Consider the following 27,964-nt stretch of genomic DNA (forward strand, 5'->3'; position numbering starts at 1 on the left):
AATGAAAATACAGCACCAGCTCTCAAATTAGCACCAGGATAGCTATGCACATCACAAATATTTCAATATAAACACATTTAATGTGTTTCTAGGTGGGCTTTTCCTTTAAAGCAAAACTTAAATGCTTAATGCCCTGATTTTACACAAGCAAAACTATCAACTGGGTAAAGAAACAAAGGCTGTCCAGATGTTTAGTGATGTCAGTAGTTTTACTGTGTTTAAACTGAACTGATAGACTAGAACTTATGTATAAGAGTTACATATTGTATACTAAATGTGAGCAGTTAAATGAAAAGTAAACAATGCTGTTGAAGTGTGGCTCATCAGCTGAAGCCTCAACTAGCACTAGCATCAGCGGTTTCAATGTAGTGCGCGACGTCACAGAACACGTAACACAACTTCCGGTTTCTGAACCAGTTGTCAAAGCGGCGGCCATCTTGGCTCTTGTAAGCGCACCGAATTAATAAAAAAATAACGCCGAACCGGACTACTCTACGAATTCGTCACGAAAAGTAAGTACAGAATTGAAATGCGCTGACATGCTCTCATTCTCTTGTTATCGTGTGTAGAGTTTAGCTTAAGGTCATGCGGGAGTCCTCGGCCAATGAACGTTCTCATCCAATGGACGATTGTTTTGGAGGATGAACATAGGCGCCATTTCCCTCCTCGCTCTCTGAGGCGCTTATTGGTGGCTAGTGGAAAGGAGTGGAAGTGGCTAGAAACTGTGAAACACGCTCCGCCATTTTGGTTCTTCCTATCCATGGCGTACCGTTCACGCGGTGGTTCGTGTTGAGCCGAAATGGCGTTAGTTTCTCAACTATCGGAGCCCTTAGAAACCTTGATTGGTGGAATCTAGTCCGAGGTTTGATTGGTCTGAAGGACAGATCCAAACGTAGTCTTTATTGGTTAGTATGCGTTTCACCGCTTTACAAACATTTAGGAAACTTGTGCATAGGGATAGCTGCTTGAGCGAGTCCGTGTTGCTCTGCTGTTAATGAACACGATATACAGTATGTTTGCGGCCTGCTCATAATACCGAGCATTGTCTCCAAAGTTTCAACCTGGTGTCCATTCGCGCCAATTCCCCTGTTTCCCCGACTGTCACAAGTTCACACTCTCTTTTTCGTGTTATAGTTCCTCAGAAATCATCTGCTGTGTGAATTTGTTTACTGTCGGTACAAGCGGGTTTGTTTAGCTAGCTGTAGTCGAGTAAACAAGCTTCATTTCATAGAGAAGAGCCGCACTGTTTTACTGATAACTGAAAAATTCCCTCTTTCTCATGTTCTCAGCTCGCAGTAAGGCTCTAAACTATTGAATAACGGCAACATAAGACATGTTAAATGAGAATAAATGCCAGCTGGCAGGTGAAACTCCAGGAATTTTAGTCCACTTCACCTTTAGAGTTAGCCTTATAGCCAGCTAACGTTAAGCAAGTGTGGACTACTGACTTGACCCCATGAAATACAACCCATATATTATTATTAGTACCAGTATTTATTTACATGATAAAGAATAGCCAGTGTTTGAGTGTGTGTGTGCTTGTGTTCAGTAAATTTAGTGCTAAGGCTCAAACAGTACTATTATTGTACATTTGTAAATAGATTATGTTCATGAAATCAGTTTGTTCTGAGTTTGTGTGGGATTTATTTTACAGTTAAAATGCTCCCTGGATATAAAATAAGAGAGAGAGATCTAGTTAATCTATGTGAATGTGCCTCATTATGGTGTGTAGTAATGTAAACTAGTCAATTCTTCATCAAGTCTTTCTTAAGTCTTATTTAAAGCATGAAAATTTCAAACAGGCTGGAAACAGTTTGCTATGAGCAACCAAGCTTAGAAGAAGCGATCACAAGACCTAAATGTAAAATAATGACTTTTTCAAGCTAGAGTAGTGTATAAAAGAGTTCAGTGTTTAAGGATACCAATACCCACACACACAAAAAAACACCATTCAGAAATGGAAGAAACAAGCATAAAAGACATGACCAAACAGCTGAGGAAAAATAACAGGAAAAATACTGCTGAGGAAATTTGCAAAAGTCCCATGGATAAAAATCCACAAAAAAGTATTTTGAGTGTTTCACTTTTAATATCTTTTAACATTTCTTGTAGTATGTGATAATAAGTGAAGTGAAGTGACTTGTGGCCAAGTAAGGTGACCCATACTCAGAATTTGTGCTCTGCATTTAACCCATCCAAGTGCACACACACACACACACACACCGTGAACACACCTGGAGCAGTGGGCAGCCTTTTTGCTGCGGCGCTCGGGGAGCAGTTGGGGGTTCGGTGCCTTGCTCAAGGGTCTCACCTCAGTCGTGGTATTGAGGGTGAGAGAGCGCTGGTCATTCACTCCCCCCCACGTACAGTCCCTGCTGGACCCGAGACTCGAACCCACAACCTTCAGGTTCTGTAACACCTAACTCACATTAAATGCCTTTGTGTCCTTTTGAACTAAGGGTATGCACTTTTGCACTTATTCCATATACAGATAGCAGATGTTAGGACATGTGTATCCTAAAATAACAGAAATGGAAATAATCTGATTATTTAATTTAATAATTTAATAAGCTTTTCCGAAGCCTTCGCAATTGACTACCAAACATTAGGCTATATCCAGCATGATTTTCTTTTTTATAATATTTGTAATTTGTTACTGCTATACGACACTGTGTTTTCTTTCTTACTGTAAAATGTTAGTGAGTCAGAGTGAAACCTCACATTACAGCATTTAAGCTGCGGTATCTGAAATCAGTAGGTGTTGCTGTAACACAGGAAGTGACATTTCTCTTTCTCCATGGTGGAAACGTGTTCAGTGGCCATGTTTGCTGAGCATAATGTCATTTTATTTTAATGTAACTAGTAAGACAATCAGTTAGTATTTGAAGTGAAAAAGTATATTTGCTGATTTGTTTTCTTTGCATTTTAGTTGTGTATTGTAGGACTCGTCATGGTGGGAAGCTCCTGTTGGGGTTAAACAGATGCAGGTATAAGAGTAACTGTAATGAGCTCATGAGTCCACATAGTTTGTGACTTATTAAAGTCTTATTCCCTGCTCTTTAAAAGTTGTCTTTGAAGAGTATAGCAAGTTAGAATAAAACACAATGGTGTATGCTGTTATAGGAGAATAATCAACTATGATGAGTGATGTGATTAGTTTCAGGCTGTTACCATCCCAAATTCATTTATTTTCCAATAACAGCATTTTATATATATATATATATCTCAACATTTTCAAAGTACTTTATTCCTCTCACACCACAGCAGTTTGCTGACAATTACAATTTTTTATTAATTAAAGGATAGCACATCTTAAATGCCCACAATACAAGTTGGCTCCTCTTATCATTTACGTTGTAAACCGCTATAAACAGCCATACCCTCACCAGCCTCCATTTTTTTCCCCCCCTCTTAAAGTTTATAAGACAAATTTTAGCTTGTTACGTTGCTGGGAAACCTCTGGCCTGAAGACTTTCCTGTATCGGAAAACTTGGACATGGAGACCTGAAGACTTCTCTCAGAAATGCAGGATAAATGTCTCCACACAGAAAACTTCATTATATCAATTACACAAGTTTCATAAAAGCTGTGTATGTGGAGTGTATACAGCACAAGTCCCTGTGTACGTGGTTACTACAGAAATAACACATTAGAATGCGTGCATTAATATACACCTTTAAGCTGGAACTACTGCCAAAGCTGCTGTTATAAAAAATCAATCAACATTTTCTAACCAATTAGAATAAAGTATTCAACAGTGCAGTGGTATAAAGTAAACCTTAATTCAGCATTTATATAGTCATTAGTATTATTTTGTATGCTAACATACACAATAACAACAAACACAGCTGTAACATAAATGACAGGGCAAAATGATCGATTGAAACATAATGAGCTCCGTCATTTTAACTGGAAATAGAGCTCCAAAGACGGCTAAAATGCTCGCTCCCGTGACCTCTCTCTCACTCCTTAGATCACACCAGCATGGGACTCATGCTGTTTGAAAGCTACTGAAGAGATCTTTTGAACCATTATGAAATGGTTTTGTAACCATATAGCCTATAATGCATGTCAGTCGTTGTGATCCAGTGCTATTGGTCAGTGTGCTTTCTATACATTTTAGCTCTGTGGGTTGTGCAGATTGGGACCTCTGCTGTTCGAACAGTACAGTTGCAGTAAATGTATAATTAATAGAATGCTCATATACACGATGTGAGCAAGCATTTAGTGCCCAGAATGACGAGGAGCTACAGCTTGGCTCTGCTCTCTCAGGTCAGCAGCCGGTCACACCAGAAAAACCTAAAGCAAAAATCCACCCTGAACGACTTGTATATCAGTGTTTATCATAAACACGATATTCAGATATTCAGGATTTATATATAATAAAATCCTAATAAAGATAATGCTTTTGGTTTAAACTTCTTTCACTGTTGGTTTGTTTTTACATTTACATTTATGGCATTTGGCAGAAGCCCTTATCCAGCTTTGAACTCTCTATAAATAAATACATCCTCATACTGGTTCACTGGGTCAGGGACTGACAGTACTATCAGTCTAAAAACCCTGTGGGGGTGCGGGCAGGGTGTGTGTGTGGGGGGTTGAGGTTAGTATAATATGAAAAAATACACAAGATGTGTGTTAGCTGAATAGCTGAATCTCTGCTTTAACTCCTGTTTCTCCTATTAAATTCCATTGAAACCGTACGTCAGAGCAGCAGACAACCGCTAACTTCTCAGAGGAATAACAAAACTACAGCACCAGCTCACAAATTAGCACCAGAAACATTAAGCACATCAACAGAAACATGTTTAATGTGTATAAGGGTAGAGATTTATTTTAACCTCTAAGATAGCATAGTTTAAACAGGAACTGTCACTGTATTTGAGTTTACAAACCTTAGATTAATAACTTAAACCTTACACCTGCCTGCCTCTGCGATTCTGTTCAAAGTGCACCACCTGCGTAAACACACAGAATATAAATGCATATTGCTTTCATTTTAATTTTATGGGAAGTTTTTGTGTGGACTATGATCACCGGACATGATGCCTCACTCAGCTCTGTTTGGAAATGCACATATAAACAGGAAGGATCATGAAGATAAAGTATAAATCAGCTGTTTTATATTAACTTGCATAGAGAGCTCTTTTCTTCAGTTGTCAACGAATGAATTGTAATTATTATGACTAATTTTTAATAAGTATGTCATTCCATGAGAACACACACACATTATCTTTGTAGCTGTTAGTTATTTTTTGTTGCTATGGTTTATTAAACTGCAGAACAAGTGCATACCAGTATGAAGTAAATCCAAGTGATGGATCAATTAAGCCACTGCTTTGTATTTGTTTACTCTAGACAAACATGAAGGAAATATGTTATATTTCGTATATTTCATATATTACATCAGCTCGTGTCTCTGATTGGCTGGGGAAGACGAAACACTACACTGTGTGCAACATATTTTTGATCTATAATCACTTTATACGTTGTCTGTGGTGCAACAGAAATTCTACACACTGTTGTCGTAGCATATGATTCACTTACGACTGACACCATGACTTACGACCAAATTTATGGGATGTTTTATGCTTATCAGAGCGATGCCAGGTTCGCAGTCAGGTTAAAGAAATGTATATTTGCAGTATTACTTGATAAAACGTTTTCTCGTCACGTTTCCATTGGTGACTTGCAGGACTGTAAATATGCACAATGCACTGTTTGGATTGTGGAAGACTGCATGCCCACTTGTCAGCATGCCTTTACGCACCACAGTTTATCGTAATATCTGGCAAATACGCTTCAGTGCAGAAGTGTAATGCAGCTCTAAGTGGCAGAGTTTAAATGTGATGAACACAAAGTTAAGAAGTTTCATGTTTCAGCAAAAGGAAGACACGTTACAATCTCTTGTGCTCCATTGATGTGTAACGATTCACCAGTCTGCTGTGTCTTATTATCACACAGAGAAACATTGACGCTTTGCCTCACTGTAGCGCAGGAGTGAAGAAATCATAAATTAGCTAGATAACTGGCAGGAAAAGCTCAATTGTGCTGCCCAGTGCCATGTGTTGGCTGTCCGTAAACATCACTGACCAGGCTAAAAAGTGGTAGCTAACCTAATACAAGCTAAGAGACGCGAATGCATATATGATCATTATCCTCTTCTAACAACGTTCTAATGTAGCACATCGTGTTTGCATCGTCAACAAAGTCAGCAAGTCTTTGGGCTGTGTTTCAGCTATTAAATGCGGTACTCCGTTCTCGCATTTCACGTAAAAAATATTATTAGAGTCTGCCTAGCATCTTGCGTTGGACTTTATTTTGCTCATTTTTTTTCAGTGTCTCCACATTCTGTACCTGCACTGTCACAGATTGAGGAAAGATCGTCTCCCCTTTAGCCGATGTTTGTAGAGCCGCAGGTGCTGAGATTCGTAACGAGTAGCGTGAGCTAGAGTTACAGCATCGAGGTGCATTGCATCACCATGAAGAGCATTATGTTTTAACACACACACCAAATGACAATCTCTGGTTGTTAAACCTACTTGTCCACCAGGTTATTAGGAATAATTAAACTAATAGCCTGACCACCAAATCTGCTCGTCCCAGGCTAGTGATTTGTCCACTCCTGTCCTTCCTCACCGAACAGCAGGTATTTACTGGAATGACAGAGATAACCTTGAGGTCATTCCGCCATTTCAGGCATCCTTTAACACGCCTCCATCTTCTCTATAATGGCTCAGATCTGTTCTGGTCATCTTGTCAATTTTTTTTTTTTTTTTTGAAGTACCATAATTTTGATAAAATGCTTATGTCGTGTTGTCACATGAAGAATATATCTTTTGTAGTGATCTTTTTTGTAAGGCTCTCTTGAAGCCACAGATTGTGCAGTGTAAATCAATAACATGCTTTCCATGAAATGAGCTGCTTGAGTTTTAATAGGAAACTGCACTTGAAATAACCTTTGTTATACAAGATGTTTTCTAATATTACATACATAACAGGATTGAAATAAGCACAGAGATTGAACAGACATTAGCATGGTTTCTTTTCTTGCTGATTGTCATTATGGTCTTGTATCTATTTCAGGAAGATGTGTTTGCATGTTCCTGATTTTGTCAGCATATTTGGCCTGAGCGGCTTAAGGTCACCTCTAACCGGACTGTGTTTTCTGAGAACTGTGTTCTCATTATTTAGTGAAACAATGCATTTATAATTTCATGATATGTTAAACAGCATCAATGAATTGCACATTCTATAGAGCTTTAGTGCACAGATGTCCTTGCGTGCCTGTGTGACAGCTTATCTGCCCTGTGTGACATTCCACTTTAAATCATCCGGCGACGGCATGCGGCAGCCGCTTTGACACGCCTCAGAGCCAATCGGTGGTTTCGGGGTGATTTACGTCACTGTTCGACCAGCCAGTGTGCTAGTCAGAGGGGTGGGCTCTAGAGACATTTTGTTTGACATTGTAAATAAGCAAGGCACAGTTGTTGGTGAGAAGCCAGTTGTTCCCTCCGTCCAGCTCCAGCAGGAGATGAGATCAGCAGAGAAGAGTTCTGAAGCTAGCAGACAGAGACCCTCCTCCACTCTCGTCATGTTCATTTTTTTTCCCTTCCGTCCTTTTGTCCGTTGTTTTCTCGCTGTTCCTTTTTTCCTTCCCTGACCCCTACCCCACTTCTCAAGGTAACTTAAAACAGGAAGTTGACTCTCTGTGAAAAGGGGTGGAGCAGAAAAAGGCTGAGGATAGGGAGGGTGGGCGGACGGACGGAGGGTGGAATTACACAGCCTAAGGACAGTCAGCTGAGCCAGTGGAAGCGAAAACGGGCTCTATCGGATTTGAAGAGAAGAGAAGAAAAGGGTGGGATCTGGAGGAGAGGCGGGCCATAAGTATCACGTAGCAGGCTAGATTGCTTACTTTCAAGTGTTAAAGGGAAAGCAGGCAGGAGATTTTTTGTCCAGCACTTGCTATACTGATCTACAGTCTCTCTCCTCCCGTCTCTCACTTTCTCTGTTGTTTTCTCTCTGACTTCACATTGAAGCAGGGGTCAACTGAAAGACAAACAGAAGCGTGGCCAGGCACAGACGGACTGAAGGCTGTAGGTGTCTTTAGTGGAGTCAGTCAGAGAAGGAATGGAAGGGGGCTGTGTATTTAGGGAAGGGGGGGTAGGAGTTGATGGGGTAGTGAAAGCGGAGGGGGTTTTGAAAAGGGGGGTTGTTGCTTTCCTTTCTGCTTTGGGATCGGCATGCAATGCCGACTGCCTGCCCCACACACAGTCTTTGTTTGCTCCCAGGACAGAGCCTGTGGACTAGAGAGTTTCTCTGTCCACCTCTGAAAGAGACTCGGATCCTCCTCCAGTCTGCAGTGCACTATGAAGGGCACAAGGTAAGTGTGACATCTGTGTTTGGGCAGCAATCCCACAAACCAACCTGTGTTTGATGTTTGTTTTCTCTGTTGCTCTCACTCTGTCTCCCTGTCCATCTGAAATGGGATGCTTCCTCTGTTCTCTGTTCTCTGTCCTCCACAGTGTTTCTCCTCCTCCTTTTGCCCTCTGCTGTCTTCCTTGGATTTTCATTTTTTATAATAAAAGAACATTAAAAATATGCATTTTAAAAACCACGTAAAGCTGGTGTATTGATGAAATGATTTGTGAGTTGTTGTTTTTTTCCGTACTCCTGTTACTACAAGTGTCATCATGTCAGAATTGTTTGGATCAACCCTGTTAAAGGAGTCAGTAGAAATGTCCCTTGTTTTTCTTTTGCGTGTTGAGTGGTGGGAAGATGGTGATTGTGTGTCCTGCACAGAAGTCCTGCTTCACCTTCAAGGCCCAGTCCTTCATGGCTTGTTTACACTTTACTGACAGTGATGTAGAGCAGAGGGCAAATATGGAGGTAGTGTCTAGGGGACAAACTTGAGATGGTCCCACAATAAGGTTTAGAGTTGGTTCATGGGAGCTACTTGTCTTCTCCTTCTCATGTTTCAACATCTCCACTGGGGTACTTTCCCCTCATTTAATGCACGCTAAACGAATCAGAGATCCATTCTGATTTCTGTTCTGCCTCTAATTGAAAGTTTCCACTGGTACCTCAGATAGTAGTGTCCTGATGGAAGGGAGGGGGGAGAACTAAAAATAGCACCAAGTTACTGCCAAATCCCACTGCGATTTGTTGTTTGCATGAGATTTGAATATCATTTAAGCCGCTCACTGCTCCATTGGCAATATGGAACCAAAAAAAGTGATTGAGAACATAAGCGTTGAATGGGAGGGCGTCACAAATCCTGCTGATCCATGTAAAGGTGACCTTTTGCACGGTCTATCTGATGACCCAGGTACTTTTAACTCAGGACAATGCTCTTTTTCATTCTGAAAAGGAAGCTACCAGGTGTATACTCTGTTTGCTCTGGAGCTAGCATTAGCTTGTTGTACCCGTCTGTGCTAGTGGGGCCTGTTGGCGTATGAAGGTCACAAGAATGTGAGAGCGGCTCGCACAGTCACTCAGTCAGCAGGGAGAGCGTGAGACTGAGAGGACAGTGCATGCCTCACGGACCATCACACAAGAGGGGCTCTTTCAGCATCAGCTTGCTCTCTGGAGACACCGGCACGCAAATTGGCTCCTCGGGTTTAACACAGGGTCAGCAAGAGCTACAGCAGGAGTCCTCTGTTCCCCTCTTGCTTTCTTCTTTGCTACTGTATCTCCCTCATTTTTTTTTTTGTCCCTCCCTACCTTACTCATTTTCCCTCCCTCTCTCCTCTATTGAATGACCTTGAGAGATCAGTAACCGCTTCCTGGAGTTGATATGAGGCTGAAACAGGGACATGTTTAGCATGACTGAGCTATAGGTGCACTATGATTACTCATAGGTCATATAATGCAGCTATGTCTGGTGTTGTCCTGTCACCCCTGTCTTTAGCTATCAAAACAAGCAGGAGGTTATTAGTTGGTTAATTTGTAATTCATTGCAGCATGTTGCATGCCGCTATGAATTGTTGGGGTAGATGATTAACCAGTAACCGCGACAGCTTTTCCCAACTGTCCTCTGTGTGAGAATGTCACAGTAGTTAATGAGTCCTAAATATCACTAGACTAGTGTGTTTAGTACCCTTGAGATGACCTTTTAGTATCATGGTGACGTTTTTTTTGCTCCAAATCAAATTGTGAGAAAAGGCATCTGCTTGGATCTGTAACATCGAAATTCAACCCCTGTTTATTTTGAGATGCATCAAGTTTTCACATCTAGCAGTTTGCATAGTCAAGGACATATTGGAACGCTTGAGAGAGAATCTCATTACCATGCCGTGTTATTCATAAATAGTACAATCCATGTGTAAAGTGCGCCTTTCAGTTTCGCAAATTCAATTGCAAGACATGCTTTTCTAAACACATACACAATCCTTTTGTGCCAAATTGTTCTGCACCCATTTTTCAGTGCCAGTCCCCCTCCCCATGCCTTTAGCACTTAGATGTCAGATAAGGTTGTGTTACTCGTTCATATCTGCTCTCATCAGCGCTCCATTTTCAAGGAATGAGGGCAGGGAGAAGAAAAACATGGAATGATAACATGATATAGAGATCACTGGTAGCAAAACCCTCCCCCTCACTCATTTTTCTTTTTTTTTTTTTTTAAAAAAAGCCTGTTTTAGTTCAAAATAATTGTGATTGATCAAATGCGTTGTTTTAAGTGAGCGACTGTTCCCCTCCTCTAAACAGGAATTGGCCAATCATAACTTAGCAACTGTAACTAGGCAAGGGCACCTTGGACAATCCTTCGTATCCCAGATGTTTGGAGGCAGGGGGAGGGTTTGCAGTGTAGGATCTGGATTAAACGATATGTGAGAAGATCTGTGTGTGCTTCATGGTTGTCAGCTAGCTAGCCTGCATAAGGTCTTTCTTTGTTATTGTCAAAGCTTTGCTTTTTAAGATGAAACATAGCTAAACTATGAGCTAATGTAAGAAATAGATTGCTATGAAGCTTTTGAGTAGATGAGTCACTTGTTGATGGGGTTGCTGACTTTTTAACTAGCTTCAGCTTCTATTTCCTTTTCTGGTTACATGCTGCCGAAAGACTGAAAAGTTATTAAGCCTTCAAAAGGCATGTTCGCATCCGTGGCCGGGATCCAAGGAAGCAAAACTGGTCATGGTTTCTTGGCGGGAGGGATGGGATACTCTCCCCCCCCCCCCCTCAATCACAACGACACAAGCCAGTCACGGGCACCTGTGAAGTCATGGATGCGGAAGAGGGTAGTTAGCACTTTCCTCCGAGTGTGTTACGCTGCCCTGTAATGCAGCATGAACAACAGTTTGAAAAGATGCGGTTGGCTTTGGCTTCACGTATCTCGAAGGAAGCACGTATTCGCCTTCACCCTCCCTGTAGCTGCTGTGGGATAGAGGAGAGCAGGCTGAACATTTGGATGTATTGCTCCGGAAATTTCTTGTGGTAAATCTTTACCTGCGTCAGTAAAAATTCAACGTGGCTTGTGAGATTGAGAAGCGTGTCAGACATAGCAACAGTAACTATGGGGTGGGGCTTAGTGAAGGATCAATCCTGTGGTACATTTATAAAGCTGAGGTTGTTTTAATAAGGTGCTGTTGACATTAGTCTTGGACTTTAGACATAACAACAGGAGTTGCAGTGTAAATCAGTGACTGGTTCTTGTTTAAAAGATGGAAAACAATTGGGGCAAACATTCTCTCGACATAAAATAACTCATAGCCTGCCCCTTTTAAAGAGTAGAATTTTAAGAATGTTCATTTTAAGTAATTCGTTAATTAACAGCAATTAACAGTCTTTTGCCTGTCCGTAGCTGTTAGCATGTCTGGTGTCTTAGTTTCATCTTCAGTTTTTCCACACGTCTCTGATTTAGTATTCAGTAGTCTAATTAAACATTCCCGAATGGAAAATCTTTCTGTGTGGTCACCTTATTGTGTTAAGTGTGCAGTCCATCATTTGAAACTTGGAAAGTGCAGTAATTTGGCTGGGAGCAGAGATTCCCATTGTGTTTGAGTCAGCACAGTGGGCTCATGCTTTTCTCGTGGCTCTCAAGAGGCTTGGCGTTGTGTCTTCCTGTGTCCCGCTTCATCAAACATCAAACGTATGACGCAAAAAAGAGCCATGCTCTGTATGTCCTCCTGCGTAACACTTGAAGCAGCAGCCATTATAATGGAGCTAATTAACTGCAGCATATTTCAGGCCACCATTTCAACCCTTGCAGCTCTGGGAGCTGTGAAATGGAGGCGCACACCTTTGCTGAGGTACTGGTGAGCGCTGCGGGCCACCTGCATGGAGCAGGCCGGGGCTAGCAGAAGAGATCCTGCTGATTCAGCTCGTGCAGGCAGCATCGACTTTCCGAGAGGTAGAAGAGCTGCCAGTGAGGCAAGCGCACAGGTCAGGAGAAATCCAACACCACCACCTCTGCCCTGCTTGCTGAAGGGCAAGAGCAATCAACGCTTGTGAGCACAAAAAATGCAGACAGCATGGTTATTTGTGTATCCAGGGGAGAAAGCAAGTCCAGAGTTCTATATATTAGACCCTGCTGACTTTTGAGACCTGGTCTGTGCACAGTACATTTTTATGATGTGTTAAATATGATTTAGCATTCATTTGGTTTATGATAGACCATAGAAGAATATTGTTGGTGGGTCATTTATCATGTCGTGTTTCAGAATAAAAAGCTTGACATGGCTGCAAGTTAAAACAGCCAGCCTGGCTGTGCTGATGCATCAGTCCTTGAATGGAGGATTTGCTGTTTTAATTTGCCTCCCCATTTCTTGGGCCTTTGACAGTAGTCCTGCTGTTACTGCGTGGTAATTAGCTTGCTAGTTATTTAAACGGTGTTAAGTGAATCGTCTAATTATTATTTCTTATCTCTGGCCACCACTGAGAATCAGCCATCCACATTCAGAAATAGAGGAACTGTCACAAGACCAGAGCCAGATGCTGTTTTTATTGTTTCTTAAATTAACCTCAGCAAACTAATCAAATGCAAACAACAGTGCAATTCTGACCAAGGCAATTTGTTTTTTTTTTTAAATTGATACTGAATGATACTTCAAACCCAATTGTCTTCCTTCAGCATTACTGCAGTGTTCTAGTTTCTTTTATCACACTTTCAACTCTAAAAGGAGCCAGAGCTATATTTCAAGCAGCCAGGTCTAATCAATAAGCATGATTTATTTATTGGCATTGTCTCTGCTCTAATGCTATTGATCTATATTCTCATTTTAAAAGCAATAGATCCTGTGTGCAAGTACACAACTATTAGTCTCTGTTGAAAGCCTGCGTTTCTGCTTATCCTCCCATGTGTAGTAATGTATGCAATGGTGTCCTGCTGCATTTGACCCACATAGTGATGCCACACAGAAGTCTGATTGCTCCTCTGTCTAAGCCCTTAGCACTTTGTCTTGCTCTTGGATTATAGTTGTATTGCACAAGGCCTTGTTGTCTTTACTCTCGCTCATGCGCCAGTGGCACCCCACCCAGCTATTTTTGGCTTCCTTTTTTCTGCCAGAGTGGTTAAAAGGAAAAAGTGTGAGCAACGCTGAGTTTCCCAGGAGCACAAGCTCAGGCAGGTTGGCTGAACTTCTTAGCAGAATTCCTCTCATGCCATAGTAACCTGCCAGCTTCACTCTCTAAGCACAAGTCCTGATAGCCCAGGCCCACTCATTTCGTAATTGGGCGTGTCAGTGTGTATATGGGTGATTTCTTGGGATACACACAAAGCTGCCTAGTCAGTGTACCACATTTGGTCCGAGCCTCAGAAACACTGTAGACTCTGGGATTCACAAGTGGCTTCCTAACTCCAGGTTGCACAAGAAGTTTGGAGCCCTGTTGCTTCTCTCCTGTACACTGCTGCTATATGAATTTCTCTTCACATTCAGCTGAATGGTACAATGAGTAAACATGCAAGACCTTTCAGATGATAAAGTACTTGATTTTCAAACGAATTTTATGTAAAAATAAAAGAGCTTATAGTTTGTGCTTTCTTTTTAGTCTGTTTGAAATGCACACTCACTTTCTGAGGCATTAAAGTTTGATTTCTCTGCCTTCTGTGTTTTTATAGCAGATCTGAAGATGTCAGGAGACTCCTTTGGAGCAGCGGGAACAGATGCCCAGCAGAACCTGCAGTCCTTCTGGCCCAGGGTCATGGAAGAGATCAGGAACCTCACTGTGGTATGATACTCAAATACAGCTTTATGACCTCTTTAATTAAATGGGTGAAAACATGAGTAGACTTGCTCAGTATATAAGAAGCAGGTTGTGATAATAGAAGCTTGAAAGGGACAGAATGGACATATATTGTGAGTCACATTTTTTTTAAGTATAAATAAAAAAAAATGTGATTATTGTAGGTGTAAAGCACTTCTAAGCATTAATAATGTCATAGTGAATGCTTTATAAATGTGAACAATAAAATGGTGTGCCATCAGACAAGAACTGGAGGCATGGCTGCTTATTTTTTACTTCAGACATACCAAGGATTGTCTGGCTTGTGAGTCTACAATAGAAAAAATATGAAATAAGACAAAATTGCTATAATCTTACATCACATAATTTACATGCTTATTATGTTACATATAATCACATAATAATTGGGTACTACTACTAATATTACTACATTCTGGAACTGTAATAATCCAAGCACTTCCAAAAAATATATTAAAACAGTTGCAATTTAGTGGAATAAATATGAAGCTTTTGCTACCTGAGTCGGCGTAATTAAGAAAAGACTACATGGTTATATAAGTTGACAGTGAATAAACAAAGTGAACAAAATGCAATTATAACAAACCTTTTATATTACACTGTTTAGTGGAGGGAGTTAAACAATAAAACGAAATTTAATTGAAGCAACCACAATATACAGCTTTTCCTATACACCTTGTTTATAGTCTTCTTGTTTACAGTCTTCTTGTTTACAGTCTTCTTATTCAAAATCCACAGAGATTTGTGATAATAGATGACTGGCTCATTGCACTCAGGTGGAAAGTGAAATTTTTTTAGACATACGAGTTGTTTGTTCCACATGTATGCCTCAGTGTGTAAATCAGTATCCATGAGTGCATATCTGTGGATATTTACTTTGATATCTGTCGAATAGGCTTAAATGTAAATGATTCTGCTGTGACACACTTCCGCTCTGTTTCAGAAGGATTTTCGCGTGCAGGAGCTTCCACTTGCTCGCATCAAGAAAATCATGAAGCTGGATGAGGATGTGAAGGTAAGAGTGACAGGATCAGTGATCAAGCTTGCACTGTTCTGTCACATTCACTCACCTAAGCCATGTCCTTCTCATACCCTGCCTTCCACTATTCCCCTGGAATAAGAATGTTGGACACACTGAGAAAGATCTTTCATTCTTTCAGTTCTTTCATTTCTACTTAAATCTGTCAGCCATCTTGTCTCATTTGACCTGTCCTGTTGCACACTCGAGTGCGTAGTTGTGGCATGAGCAGTACACTGTTTGTAGTTAAAGCTAGACCTGTGTGGGAAGCATGCATTCGGTTAGAGTGGTGTTCACACGCTTAAAATAAACTAGAGCTTAGAGTGGGAAGAAGGTTAAACTGGAACAGAAAGCCAAGGCAATTAAGAGCTCAGCGTCACTGACATGAGAAAAGACCTTGGGACACACTGTGGTTCAGCCTTATTTGTGTGTGTGTGTGTGTGTGTGTGTGTGTGTGTGTGTGTGTGTGTGAAAAGTTCTCTGCCCCTTTGCTCTGACCATGAGAATTTGTGTATGTGTGTCTGTGCCTGCTCGCAATTTAACCCTCTCCATGCCAACCCACTGTAGATGATTAGTGCCGAGGCTCCAGTGCTGTTTGCCAAAGCAGCTCAGATCTTCATCACAGAGCTCACTCTGAGAGCCTGGATTCACACCGAAGACAACAAACGGCGCACACTACAGGTGAGCTGCTGACCTTTAACATCTCTTCTCTGATCCTACCTTCACCTATTGGATTTTGATTATTTCTAAGTCAGGGCTCTATCATCATATTACCTGTTTTAACACTGACCCTGAGTTGTGAATGGAAAAATCACTTGCTTCCCATACGCATACTGTTAACTTTATATGAGATAGTCAGACCTGTTACACAAACCTTCTGTAAATATTCTGTTTTGGAAGGAGCACTAGCTGTGAGTCCTGTTTGACCCGTGGCTGCTCAGTTCTAACACTTAAAAATAAGCTTAAAAACAACAAGGTTTCTCAACAAGATAGATTTTTGGGACACAAAAAACATAGATTGGTAACTTTATCAATCTACTATTCTATAACATTTATATATATTCAAAATATATTGGACTAGAAAGATAACAACTGTATATCTTTGATAGATTGACACCCTTTTGCATTAGGGCTGCTAGAATTTTGAGTTTGGCAGAACCTGTAACATCAAGCACACCATCACTGTGTATGTAAATTTTGTCATGTGTTGACTCCTGTTGCTAAGGCGGTGTGTTTGCAGCACTGGCCTTTGTGAAGGCCTCGCGTCAATCAGGGTCACCCTGACAACGCTCATCACTAGAACAACTGTGAGGATATGACCCTTAGCCACCAAATATTAATCACAAGGCTAAAAATAGCTGCTGATGTGAGGGGTGACAATGAGGAGGTGGTCTTGGCAGCCAGTATCCCGTGGAAAGTACCATATGGATAAGTGGTGGGGGTGGTCTGTTACAGCCTTGAAGCTGAAAAGGCTTCAGATTATTACTAGTCACACTGTATCAAGTCTAGCCTGAAATATCATTACTGTACTATATATATAAAAATTAGTTTCAGTTATATTTTTGTTTAATTTCTACAAAAATAAATTAGCATTGAAAAACAGGGGAAATGGAACATTCGGTTCAAATATATATTTTAAGATCCAATCAGCTCATTGCTACATTGTTTAACCATGTAGTCAATCAGTGTTATAATATGCCTAATATACCTCTGATATCTCAGAAAAGTGTATCTCATGTTGCCAATCCTACTTTGGTTACATTCTTTTTTTGACTCATGATAATTTCTCATTTAGAACTAGTACATGATACTATCCATTGTCACAAATTGCAAATACTGAGTGTGTGTTAAAAATATATTTATTTCAATCTGTTTTTTCCCTTTTTTTTTTCTTTATCAGAGGAATGACATAGCCATGGCAATCACCAAGTTTGACCAGTTTGACTTCCTCATTGACATTGTCCCAAGAGATGACCTAAAACCACCCAAACGACAGGTGGGAACCCATGAAAAACATTTATTATTGAAGTTAAAGAAGTAAAATCCTCAGAGCAACCGAGTGACTACCTGTGTGATCATGAGGAAGAGGAGCTCTATGCAACACCACTGCTGGGGGCTTGGAGGTGCTGTAAACATCCTTGACTGGAAGCTGGGGGTAAGGCCAGTGAAGGCTTTCAGTCGGATGTTTGCAGCATCCTGCTTCCACTCAACATCCACTCCATCCACTCCATCACCTCCATAAATACTAAATCACCACACTGGCATCCAGATCACACCCACACCCTGCTTTAAGAGTGTCTCAGCCCCTCGACGTGTTTCTCCAGGAGACTTCTCCTCTACGGCAGCGCTAACGCAGCACTCGCAGGCCACAGCTTGCTATTGTATCTCTGATTAGCATGGCTGATGTTATCAGACCGTTCCTGGTGCTGCTGTCATGTTTGTGTGTGAGCAGGTGTGTAAACATCCTACACTCTCAGCTGTGACATTACAAAGCTGGGAGAGGGGTGTTTACGCTCTTTCTCACAAATTATTCTTCACTTTCTCATTAAAAAACTGGAACCTTTTTAAAAAATGTAACACTATCTTTTGGTTTGCATTATTAGTAATATGTCATTTCTTTTGTATGTTTGGTTGCATTTTGCACAGCTCTGTGAAGCAAGGGGAAGTGTTATTGATGACTAGCCGGTGGTGATGGGTAAAAACAGTGTAGGACAGGCTTGTGTGATAGTGATTTTCCTTTCTCATGATTTACTTAATGATTTAATTGCCTGCAACAGCTAAAAAAAATTGGGTAACCAAATGAGCATAAATCCATTGAGTGACTCTGAGTTTCAGGGTCTGGGACATCACAGTGGTTTTTAGCAACATTAGTTTCTGTAAGATGTTACATTCAGTATTCTGTTGTCACACCTTTTCACCCTTTTATATAATTTATATTATTTATATACCTTTATAACTTTTATATATAACCTTATATAACTTTAATAGGCTGACATATCTTGAATACCAAAAAATAAACTTTAAAAATGGGGTATTGACTCCAAAGTGATATTCGATAAAAACTAAAACTGACTATTCTTAGCCCAAGGAGTTTTTTTTAAAAAGACTTCATTGAGCATTTTCATTTATTACCTTTTTTAGATTTAACCAGATTTAACATTTAAAGGGTCTTTTTGATGTAGTTGTGGTGGCACATAAACACAAACGCGCAGGTATGTGCTTAAGTTTTTCTATGAGGGGAAAAAAATCACTACAATTAGTGGATTCCTCCTACTATCAATGACATTTCCACACAAGTGTGATCCCAGTGACCTTGCTTGATAGTTAGTGATGTCAGTGAGTCAAAGTTTTTTCCACAAGTGATGACGTTCAAACTGACATTGCGGCACATTTAAATGTCATATTTAAAAGCTAGTAGTATATCCAAAAATGAGGGGAAAATTAAATTAAATTAATTTGTTACCATGTGTTTTTCTGTGTAACAATAATCCCATAATACATTTTGCTTTAAGTTAAATAATTTAATCAGAGACAGTGTCACTGGATATCATGGCAGTTGATGTAGGAACAGTTACAGTATATCGTCATATCACACAAGCCTAGTGCAGCTCCTGTCAGTTCACAGCATTAAATCTCGCATTACTCTACCTAGCCCTTTTCCTATTAGTTATTTATTTGAGGTCAGCCTCTAGTATTACAGTGTTAAAATAATTTATGGAGATGTAACCTAGTGATAGGCTTTATCTTATATATGCGTGTGTGTGTATGTAGGAGGAGGTGCGTCAGTCGGTTGCCTCGACAGAGCCAGTGCAGTACTACTTCACGCTGGCGCAGCAACCCGGCGCTGTGCAGGTGCAGGGGCAGCAGCAAGGCCAGCAGGTGGCTGCACCCGCCACCGCCACCACCCTCCAACCTGGCCAAATCATCATTGCCCAGCCACAGCAGGGCCAGGTAACACACACACACCCACACACACACACACACACACACCAGTGCAACCTTTCCCTTCCTGTACACACACTCAACAATAACCTTAACCTTATCAGAAACAAAATACACTCACATTTACACTGGGTTCACATTTTTGTTTCAACAAAGATGACATGAGATTGCATTTGAACTCTTTATTTAAACATGAGCAGGTGGAGTGGAAAACATTTAGGACATTGCTGTGCGTTAGCGGCTCAATTGCAGTTTGCCTTTGTCTATCCTATAGCTCAGACAGACATACAAGTACCTGAAACTTTATGATACTAGTAGGGCACACACACCCACACAAAACAAGTCCCTACACTTGAGCTCAGTCCTCTTTGATTAGTTGATCCACACTTTAAAAGTGGATGCCGAGTGGTGTCATTCACACTTTCCTATCAAGTGAGAAGTGCGGAACCCAGTCACCCTCTCATCCGCCCCAGTGTAACATCAGTCCAGTCTCAGAATGTGAACTCGGTGCCCCTTCTCTTGTCGCTTTCTCTCTTTATTCTCTTTAGTCTTATACACTTTCTTTTTGGCACTGTATCTTAGTCTCTCTCTCTCTCTCTCTCTCTCTCTCTCTCTCTCACTCTCACACACTCAGTCTTTCTCCCTTCCCCATTCTCACTTACACAGTGTTTTTTTCCCCCCAAACACTTTGCTGATCCTTTTCACATCTTTTGGTCTCCTGTTCTCTTTCAGTCCTTGTCATTAACCTAATTCAGTTCTATTCACTCTCTGCTTATCTTCCCCACTGTCCCTGTTTGTTTGAACTTTCACCTTGTGCCTTCTTGATCTCCTTCTCTTTATTCAGGATCTTTTCTACACACTTTCTCTCACACACTGCTCTCTTTCTCAGTGCTGGACCTTATTCTCTGTGCAAGGATCAGTGCTGTTTCAGTATGCCTGCTATTCGCTGAGTGGTCAGAGATGTGAGCACTTCTTTCACACTCACCTTCTTGGAAGAGCCAAGAACAAGCAAGAGTGCAGAACAGAGAGGGACATAGAAGGGAAACATCACAGGTGGTGATGAGATGAATGCACAGGGAATAGGGAACAGGAGCTTGTCTCTAGAACCTTCTTCACAAGAAATATGCATGTTAAATTTGGAGATCAGTCTTTGATCTTTGAATAAGCTCTACTGTAGCCATCCTGTGCACTGCAAAGATGTATAGATGAAGCAGTTTTATTGCAGAATTAATTAGAGTGAAACTTTCTGGTTGTGACCTGTCTTAAGTCAGAATATTCAAAAAGCTAACACCAAGATCTCATAAGTTTTACATCAGGGGATCATCAGTTGACGGACTGTGGTCCAGATGCAGAAAAGTACTGCAGCAAATTTGATTTAAAAAATTTTTTTTTTTTTTTTTTTTAAAAAGTGTCTGTAGTTCAGCAATGCAACTTTTCTAAAAATTTTTCTAACAAAAGTGGTAGAGCAGATCCTCTGTTTCAGCTTATCCAGTCACATGTATTTATATAAATTATTTAGCTGAAGGCAGGCAATAATTTCTCTCAGACCAGAGACTAGCTACAGGACTAGAGACATGAGATCAGAAAGAAGAGCGTGTTCGGTCTTTGATAGATCTGGTCTGATTAGCGAACTGACATCATGGCTTGTTTAAATAAAAGTTGGCAAATGCTTAAAGTCAAATAGACTTGCATTTTTTTGACACTCATGATGTTTGAACAGAGTGAAGTCCAGTATAACTATAATCTGTCAGGATTTCAATTAATGTCTGAGTCTTAAATGTCTGAAATAAACATAATAAATAAAAGGAAGTATAGAAAATCCAGTCACAGCCGTTTCTGTGAACTGACTGTGATCTGCTGCTGTGGCTTTGACCCTGAGGATGGAGAAAGAGAGATACCATGCTTTGTTCTTTTACTGCTTTTTTTCACAGCTTGCTCAATCTCATTACAGTTGACAAGTGCACCACTTTAATCAGAATGGCTGTTTTTTTGGCCATTGTTCATCAGCTTATGAATGACATTAAAAATTTTTTTTCTTCATGTTCTGCCCAATGTCAGCTATGCTTCAACATGCTTCTTATGCTCTGTGTCACTTACCATTTGCTTTGCATGTGCTTATTGCTTGATCAAGCTTTTCTGTCTCACTCCATCTCCCTTTCTCTTCCTCTTGCCATGTGTTCATCCTCAGGTGTTGCAGGGGACCACCATGCAGCAGCTACAGCAGGTGCAGGTAGCTCAGTCACAGGCTACCCCTATCACGGTAAACTATTCAGACCCCAGACTGCACCTTATATGTCCCTAATGTAGCACCTGCTTTTTAACTAAGGGTCATGCTGTCTGACTCCCTTATTAAACTGTGTAAAGCTCTGTAACTTATTATTTGAGACTATAGGGATGCACTGATGCAGTGTGTTGGTATCAGGCTGATATCGACCTGAAATTCTGGGTTGGTGTCAGATTGGATTTGATGCATTTTCCAATCCTATATCCTGATGTATTTCATGGCAGTCATTTTCCGAACGGTATCGCATAATATTGTATCACAAATGGAAATTTAGTTTTGTAGATCACTATTAATACAATATTTATGTCATGGATGTTATGTTTAAAAAAAAAAAAAAGGCTCCATAATATCACATCAGTATAAACCAAGAAAGCTGATCAGTGCATTAATTATGACAGGATTCCCCAAGAAATGAAGTGTTCCCACTGTAAATACCTGTATCCATAGTTCATCTCCTCTGCAACTGATGGAGGTCACGGCAGGCAGATAATTTCAGGCTGCTGAATAAATTGCTCTTGTGTATTGGGTGTCCTTCCCTGAAGACTTGGCTGATCGCCTTTCATGGTTAGGTGATTTACCACCCAAGTTTCTCTGCTTGCTGCAAGAGGTCAGAGGTCACAGACTTACCCCACTCCTCTTTCCTATTGCATGGATCAGTTTCTTGTGGTTCTCAGAGGGCTGTCTAGAACATGGGGTGATGTGAGGTATGTTGTAAGCTTTAGTATCAGTGCTGAAAGAAAACCACCAGACAGGAATAGGGTTCTCTTGCACAGGGCTAAACTTCATTTGCTCAGACCCTTAACACTTCTCACTGCCTTGCTTCTTTCTTCTCACTCTGTCTCTTTTGTAGAGCGCTCCAGTGACCATGCAGGTGGGCGAGGGCCAGCAGGTGCAGATAGTGCAGGCGGCTGCACAGGGCCAAGCCCAGGCCCAGGCAGCGCAACCAGCCGGCCAGACCATGCAGGTCATGCAGCAGATCATCACCAACACAGGAGAGATTCAGCAGATCCCTGTAAGAGCTGCACCAGCGTATATTATTATTATAACGTATTATTATAGTGTCTTCAAACACTTCCAAAAACACAGCCAAATATCCAGTCCTAAAATTCACATCTACAAAGGATAAGGAGAGGAAATGTGATTCTGTCAACTGCTATTACATGAATATTCTGTAGAGCACAAAAAAAACCATAATATAATTATAGAGTGTCAATCACTATGAGACTGAAATGCACCTTACATGCCGCCCTGTTTCCATTACTATTAATTACTTCTTTTATTTTTATTATTATGCATTTTTTCCACCTCAGTCAAATGTTTCTATGATATTTAGGCATGTTATTTACATACAGCCTAATAATCTGCTAATAGTCCAGTGGCTCAATGGCTTGAGTGGCTTTATGTATGCACTTTATTTAGAATAGATTAAACCAATCGAGATGAACCCAAAAAGAAATTTCTATTCTATCAAATGAGGTGGATCATTGGCAAAAGATGTAAATGAAGACAGGATTTAAAAATAACTGTGAGGTTGTATGGCAAAGTGAGGGTCAATTAATATTTTAATCAGAATGGGTAATTGTTTGATAGTGACATTTAGGTGTGTTTTTTTTTTTTAGACTAACATTTAGGATTTAATTTAAAAATGTGGTTGAATGCTTGGCAAACATGCTAAACTAACGTTAGCCACTTGTTATGCTTCTCATTGTTATGGTACTGTTAATACTAATTGCCACTTCTCGAATGTGCATATTTGTGGTTCAAATTACATATAAAGTACAAGTGAACAAGTTTAGGGTACATGGAAATATTTTGGAATTTGGAAAAAAAAAATACTTTGATGTAATCATTGTACATTACCCTAGAATTTTACATGGCCCATCTATATTAGCATACAATTTTTACAAGGCTCATGGATATTAGCCTAGAATCCCAAATGGCCCATGTAGTGACTGTATATTAGCCTAGAATTCTATAATGGTTCATGTGTATTTCTCTAGAAGCTAACAAAGCCTTGGTGCAGGTTTCTTGAAGGTAATTGAGTGTGCTCACTGTCTCCTCCTTGTGGTGGTGTTGCCACAGGTGCAACTGAACGCCGGAGGCCTGCAGTACATCCGTCTGGCTCAGCCAGTTTCAGGAGCACAAGTCGTTCAAGGACAAATACAGACACTCGCAACCAACACTCAGCAGGTAAAACACAAGAAAGCCACTAATTAAATGATCAACCTATGGTACCACTGTAGTATCTATCGAAATAGCTGCTGTTTTGTCATTTATGTTGCTTGATTTTTATGTTTTGTAACTTGTACTGATACTTGAACAGGACAAACCCTTTTGCAGTGTCATCATTCTCATTTGGATGCCTTTCACACAGAGCAGGCGTGCAGGGACATGATGTGCATTTTGCTCTATCTGTTGGCAGGTATCACAAACAGAAGTGCAGCAAGGGCAACAGCAATTCAACCAGTTCACTGATGGTCAGGTAAAGTTCAGAGTCACGCGGTTACACTATCTCACTCTCTTCCACAATATACGCAGTATTTCTACTTTTTTTTTTTTTTTATTTGTTATTCCCTAGTAAGTCAGCATGTTCTATTGCATCTGGTTTCTCTTTGTTGACTTTTTTTTCCCACTTTATTTAATTTCTTACTCCTCATATGTTTTATTTATTTGTTTATTTATTTAATTAAATATTACTTATTTCAAGTGTTAGGCACAAGAAGTGGCAATCACACCCAAATAAAGCTAAGGGTGCTCTAATCTTAGTGAGAATAGCAAATACTCTAACTTGGTGATACATGTGTGTACCACTTATGTATCAGTGTACCCATGTTCTAAAATGCCACTCCTTGTGGTCGGAGAAGTCTGAGAGACTGTTCCAGAGTGTAGGGATGTGGACGGCAAATGCGCAGTTCCCTTTTCATTTTAGACCTTGAGCCAGAGCCAGAAGCCCATGGTTGGGAGATCTAAAAGACTCACATTATTACAAGGAGAAAGAAATATATTCAGGAGCCTCTCTGTTTGATGCTTGGTACTTGAGTACCAGTGATTTAAAATGAATCCTAAAATTCACTGGTATGCTTTGAAGGGAGGTGGGGATTGGAATGATGCACTCAAAATTCAAAGAAGGGTCATAATAATGCTAACTGAACTACCTGCAATTCCCTAGAAATAGCATCAAGCCAGGTTACAAGGACTAAGTTTAGAAAGTTAAAAGACGTCCAGTCATTAATGGTTAAAAACATGGTAGACTGGCTACTGAAGTTGTTGCAGTTTACTGACACGTAGCCTACAACTTTGTGTCATCAGCATAAAACTGAAATAAAACTAAACTAAAACTAAAAATACTGAATTAAAAGACCCATTGGAAGCATATGGAGTGAAAATAAAATGAGGCTAAGAATGGATCCCTGAGGCACTCCACAGGTAAGGGCAGTAAGAGAGGGTACCTTATCCCCAACAGAAACAGAGAATATGTTCTTGGCTAAATGAGGAATAATCAAGAGCAGTCTGCAAAATACCAACCTGCTTGACTGAGTCTATTAATCATAAGGATCAGTTGTATAAAAGGCAGCAGCAGGTTCTCACAATATCAGGGAAGAGATCTCACCAGTGTCAGCATGCACTGAAATGTCATTTAATACTCTTAAAAGACCAGTGTTATGTTTTGTTGCAAAATCCAGGCTGTAATTTTTTTCAGATATTTGCTTAGAGTGCACATGTACCAGCTGATCAGCAGCAACTTTCTTTAAAATCTTATTTCATAAAAGAATGTGTATGTGATTAATAAAATGATTGCTTCTAGTTGGATCAAGGCCAGGGTTTTCAAGAAGAGGCTGAACACATGCTAACATAAAGTCTGGAACATAACCTGAAGTTAAAGATTAATTTACCATAGGCTGTAGATAAGAATCAACAGTACCATACACCTTTTTCAGAAAATGAGTAGGGATGATATCACAGCTAGAAGAACAATTGAAATGCTGCAGTCTCAGTGGGCTACTTGCACTCAGGGCTATGAGTCAGGGCTGTGGAACGGCTACAATATTCAAACCCCACGGCCCAGTGTGTGTGAGAGAGAAACACACGGGATAACAGATGTGATAAAGACTGATGTGATAAATTATCAGAGAAAATTACACATAACAATTTAACGTATGTGTCTAGACGTGAATATCATGGGGTGGTATCCAGTTTCAATTAAAGACACCCTATTAGCATCAGCACAAGCTACTCTGCAGTGAATTGTGTGAACTGTGTTTCTTACCTTCATAGTAGTGTATTTATGATGCAGCACACAGTGTAAATCCTTTCCCCTGCTTGCTCATCTTGCATATCTGATGAATGTCATTGACCTTTATCTTCGGGAGCTCTTGCATATACCTGACTGTAAAATACTGCAATTACGACTGTAGTGAATGAACCGGAAATGCAGGAACTGTGGTGAATACAATGCAGAAGAGTTTGTGCAAGTAGCCCATTATGTTAGGCCATTGGTAGAGTATCTGCAGGAGCAGGCTGGATTGGTACGAATTTCTTTGGGCACGAGGAGAGAATTGAATTATAGAAACTGCCCCACTAGTGGTGCAGCCAGGAATTATTTAAGAGATGATCTACGGTCAAACAATCTTGCCATATTAATAACAGTAATAGGCACAGGAAATAAAATACCTTTGACTGTTCCACTGAAAATGATTAAAATGACATGCTAATAGGAAAACCAGATCTATGATTGTTTTTCTGCAGTAAACCTCCAGTATTTTATTGCCTGTCAACCAATGCTCAGAGTATAGCTAGCAGGCTAGTAGTTTTCAAACAGAAATGGGGAAAAATGCATGATCCTGATTGGTTAATCATGTTTCTCAGTATAGCAGCTCATAGCTAATAATATGTGAATATACAAACTAAGGGTGTGTTTATTTGATGTCTGGAGTGGTTAAAAAAATGGAGGAATCGTAACGATTACTTTGTTGACCTTTTACGAACATCATTATAATGCAGTTACTGTGCAAAACACTCTTATTTAACAGATAAATAATTCGATATAATTTGCTATGCCTTTCCCACTCACATCTGTAGTTGCTACTTGCATTCAGCACTTTATCTGTGCACTGTGCTTTGTTTGTATGCTGTAATTACACTGTTTTATTATAGAGATACCACATATGTGCGTCACTTTATATATCCTCTGGTCTGTTTTCTCCTCTCTCACGGCCCTGCAGCAGTTGTATCAGATCCAGCAGGTGACGATGCCAGCGGGTCAGGAGCTAACTCAACCTATGTTCATCCAGTCAACGAGCCAGACAGCTGATGGCCAGGTCAGCACGCAGGTCAGCGCTGACTGATGCGCCTCACTTCCTCCGTGACGCCCGGGCACTGACTGCGCCGTACCCACACTGCTCCAGACCAGCTCAACCAGAGGGATCCCTACCACACCACTATCAATACCCACACACGGCGCCATTTCGTTTCTCATACACGGCCATATGCATCGCCAACATGGCCGACTGCTCTAACTGCACTTAGCCTTAGAGCTTTGATGAAACTTTTGCTTTTTCCTGACTGCAGTTTTAAAGAACTGTACAGATGATCACACTATGGCAGAAATATATTTTGCTTTTGCCACGGCTGGGGCCATCCTAGTTAGTTTAGTTCACTCTGCTCCCACCACAATGTCTGGCAACACACATGTTCATCCAGTCCTGACCCTGAACAACATTCTCCTGTCTTCAGCCAAACAACACATTATTCTAAATGCATTTTTCTTAAGGTTATGAAACAGCCAATCAGCAAAGCTGCTGTGTTTTTCCAGAACAGTAGGTGGGAACATTGTGGTCAAAGCCGAGCTGATGTGGTTATATGATCACGTAACTCACACTATCTAATCCAAATGTTGTGGAGCTCATTAGATACTTTGCCCCCAAATAACCCCTGTTGATCTGATCTCAGCACAAAGACTCCAAATTCAAAGCAAATTCAAGTCCAGTCTTCCCTGCAGTGTACTTAGAGCATGTATTGGTGACAGTGGTCTGATCGATGTGTGAAGGCTCCTCTGCCTTATATAAGGCCTGGGGAATCCTGCCTCTGAGCTTTGTGTGGTTCTGAATAAAAACTTCTGTCCTGGCTCGAGTTTCTGTTAAGCCCTGATTTGTTGATCATGTCGTCTCGTGTACAATTCAAAACTTAATGCTAAAGCCATAATCTACACATCTTGTACATGTTGTTCTCTGTAGTTTGTATGATAACTCTGAAATTCACTTTTAATCGTATTAGTTCAATTTTATTAGTTACTTGTATAGATCTGCAATTTGATAATGTGATATTGTTGAAAGGGCTTCTTACTGTTGGGTTTTCTACATGCAAAACGTGTGTGTGTGTGCGTGTGTGAGTGTATGCGTGAGTGAATGCATGGTTGGGTGGGTTGGTAAGGGGTGTATGAGTGTAATGGTTTGTGTATCCCTTGTGTTTGATATTGTGCATTAAAATCCCTCTTTGGACCAGACATAAAACTATTTTTTTT

General features: G+C 40.5%; 1 protein-coding gene across 13 annotated transcripts; it reads left to right on the top strand.

Moving 5' to 3' along the window:
• The first annotated feature begins 365 nt into the window (after positions 1-365).
• nfyc (nuclear transcription factor Y, gamma) lies at positions 366-27,956 on the top strand. 13 transcript variants are annotated; one of them, XM_053228723.1, is made up of 12 exons: positions 7,471-7,683; positions 8,292-8,383; positions 14,061-14,167; positions 15,144-15,215; positions 15,786-15,899; positions 17,119-17,214; positions 18,990-19,169; positions 21,349-21,420; positions 22,295-22,456; positions 23,527-23,634; positions 23,867-23,926; positions 26,667-27,956. In XM_053228723.1, the coding sequence occupies exons 3-12, from the start codon at positions 14,069-14,071 to the stop codon at positions 26,787-26,789; spliced, it is 1,086 nt and encodes a 361-aa protein (XP_053084698.1). In that variant the 5' UTR covers positions 7,471-7,683; positions 8,292-8,383; positions 14,061-14,068; the 3' UTR covers positions 26,790-27,956. The 13 variants fall into 13 exon arrangements, with proteins under 13 accessions (XP_034154327.1, XP_026785284.1, XP_026785281.1 ...); XM_026929481.3 differs by having other exon boundaries at positions 7,472-7,683; positions 14,058-14,167; XM_034298436.2 differs by lacking the exons at positions 7,471-7,683; positions 8,292-8,383 and adding an exon at positions 366-512 and having other exon boundaries at positions 15,147-15,215.
• Positions 27,957-27,964: the final 8 nt, after the last annotated feature.

The sequence above is a fragment of the Pangasianodon hypophthalmus genome, chromosome 23, assembly GCF_027358585.1.
Source record: "Pangasianodon hypophthalmus isolate fPanHyp1 chromosome 23, fPanHyp1.pri, whole genome shotgun sequence".
NCBI classification, from domain to species: domain Eukaryota; kingdom Metazoa; phylum Chordata; class Actinopteri; order Siluriformes; family Pangasiidae; genus Pangasianodon; species Pangasianodon hypophthalmus.

Bases quoted from the DNA above. Each gene is read 5' to 3' on its own strand.
- nfyc (XM_026929483.3), top strand. From the start codon at position 14,069: ATGTCAGGAGACTCCTTTGGAGCAGCGGGAACAGATGCCCAGCAGAAC. The intron at 14,168-15,143 runs GTATGATACTCA...GCTCTGTTTCAG, and splicing joins AGATCAGGAACCTCACTGTG to AAGGATTTTCGCGTGCAGGA. The intron at 21,421-22,294 runs GTAAACTATTCA...TCTCTTTTGTAG, and splicing joins CACAGGCTACCCCTATCACG to AGCGCTCCAGTGACCATGCA.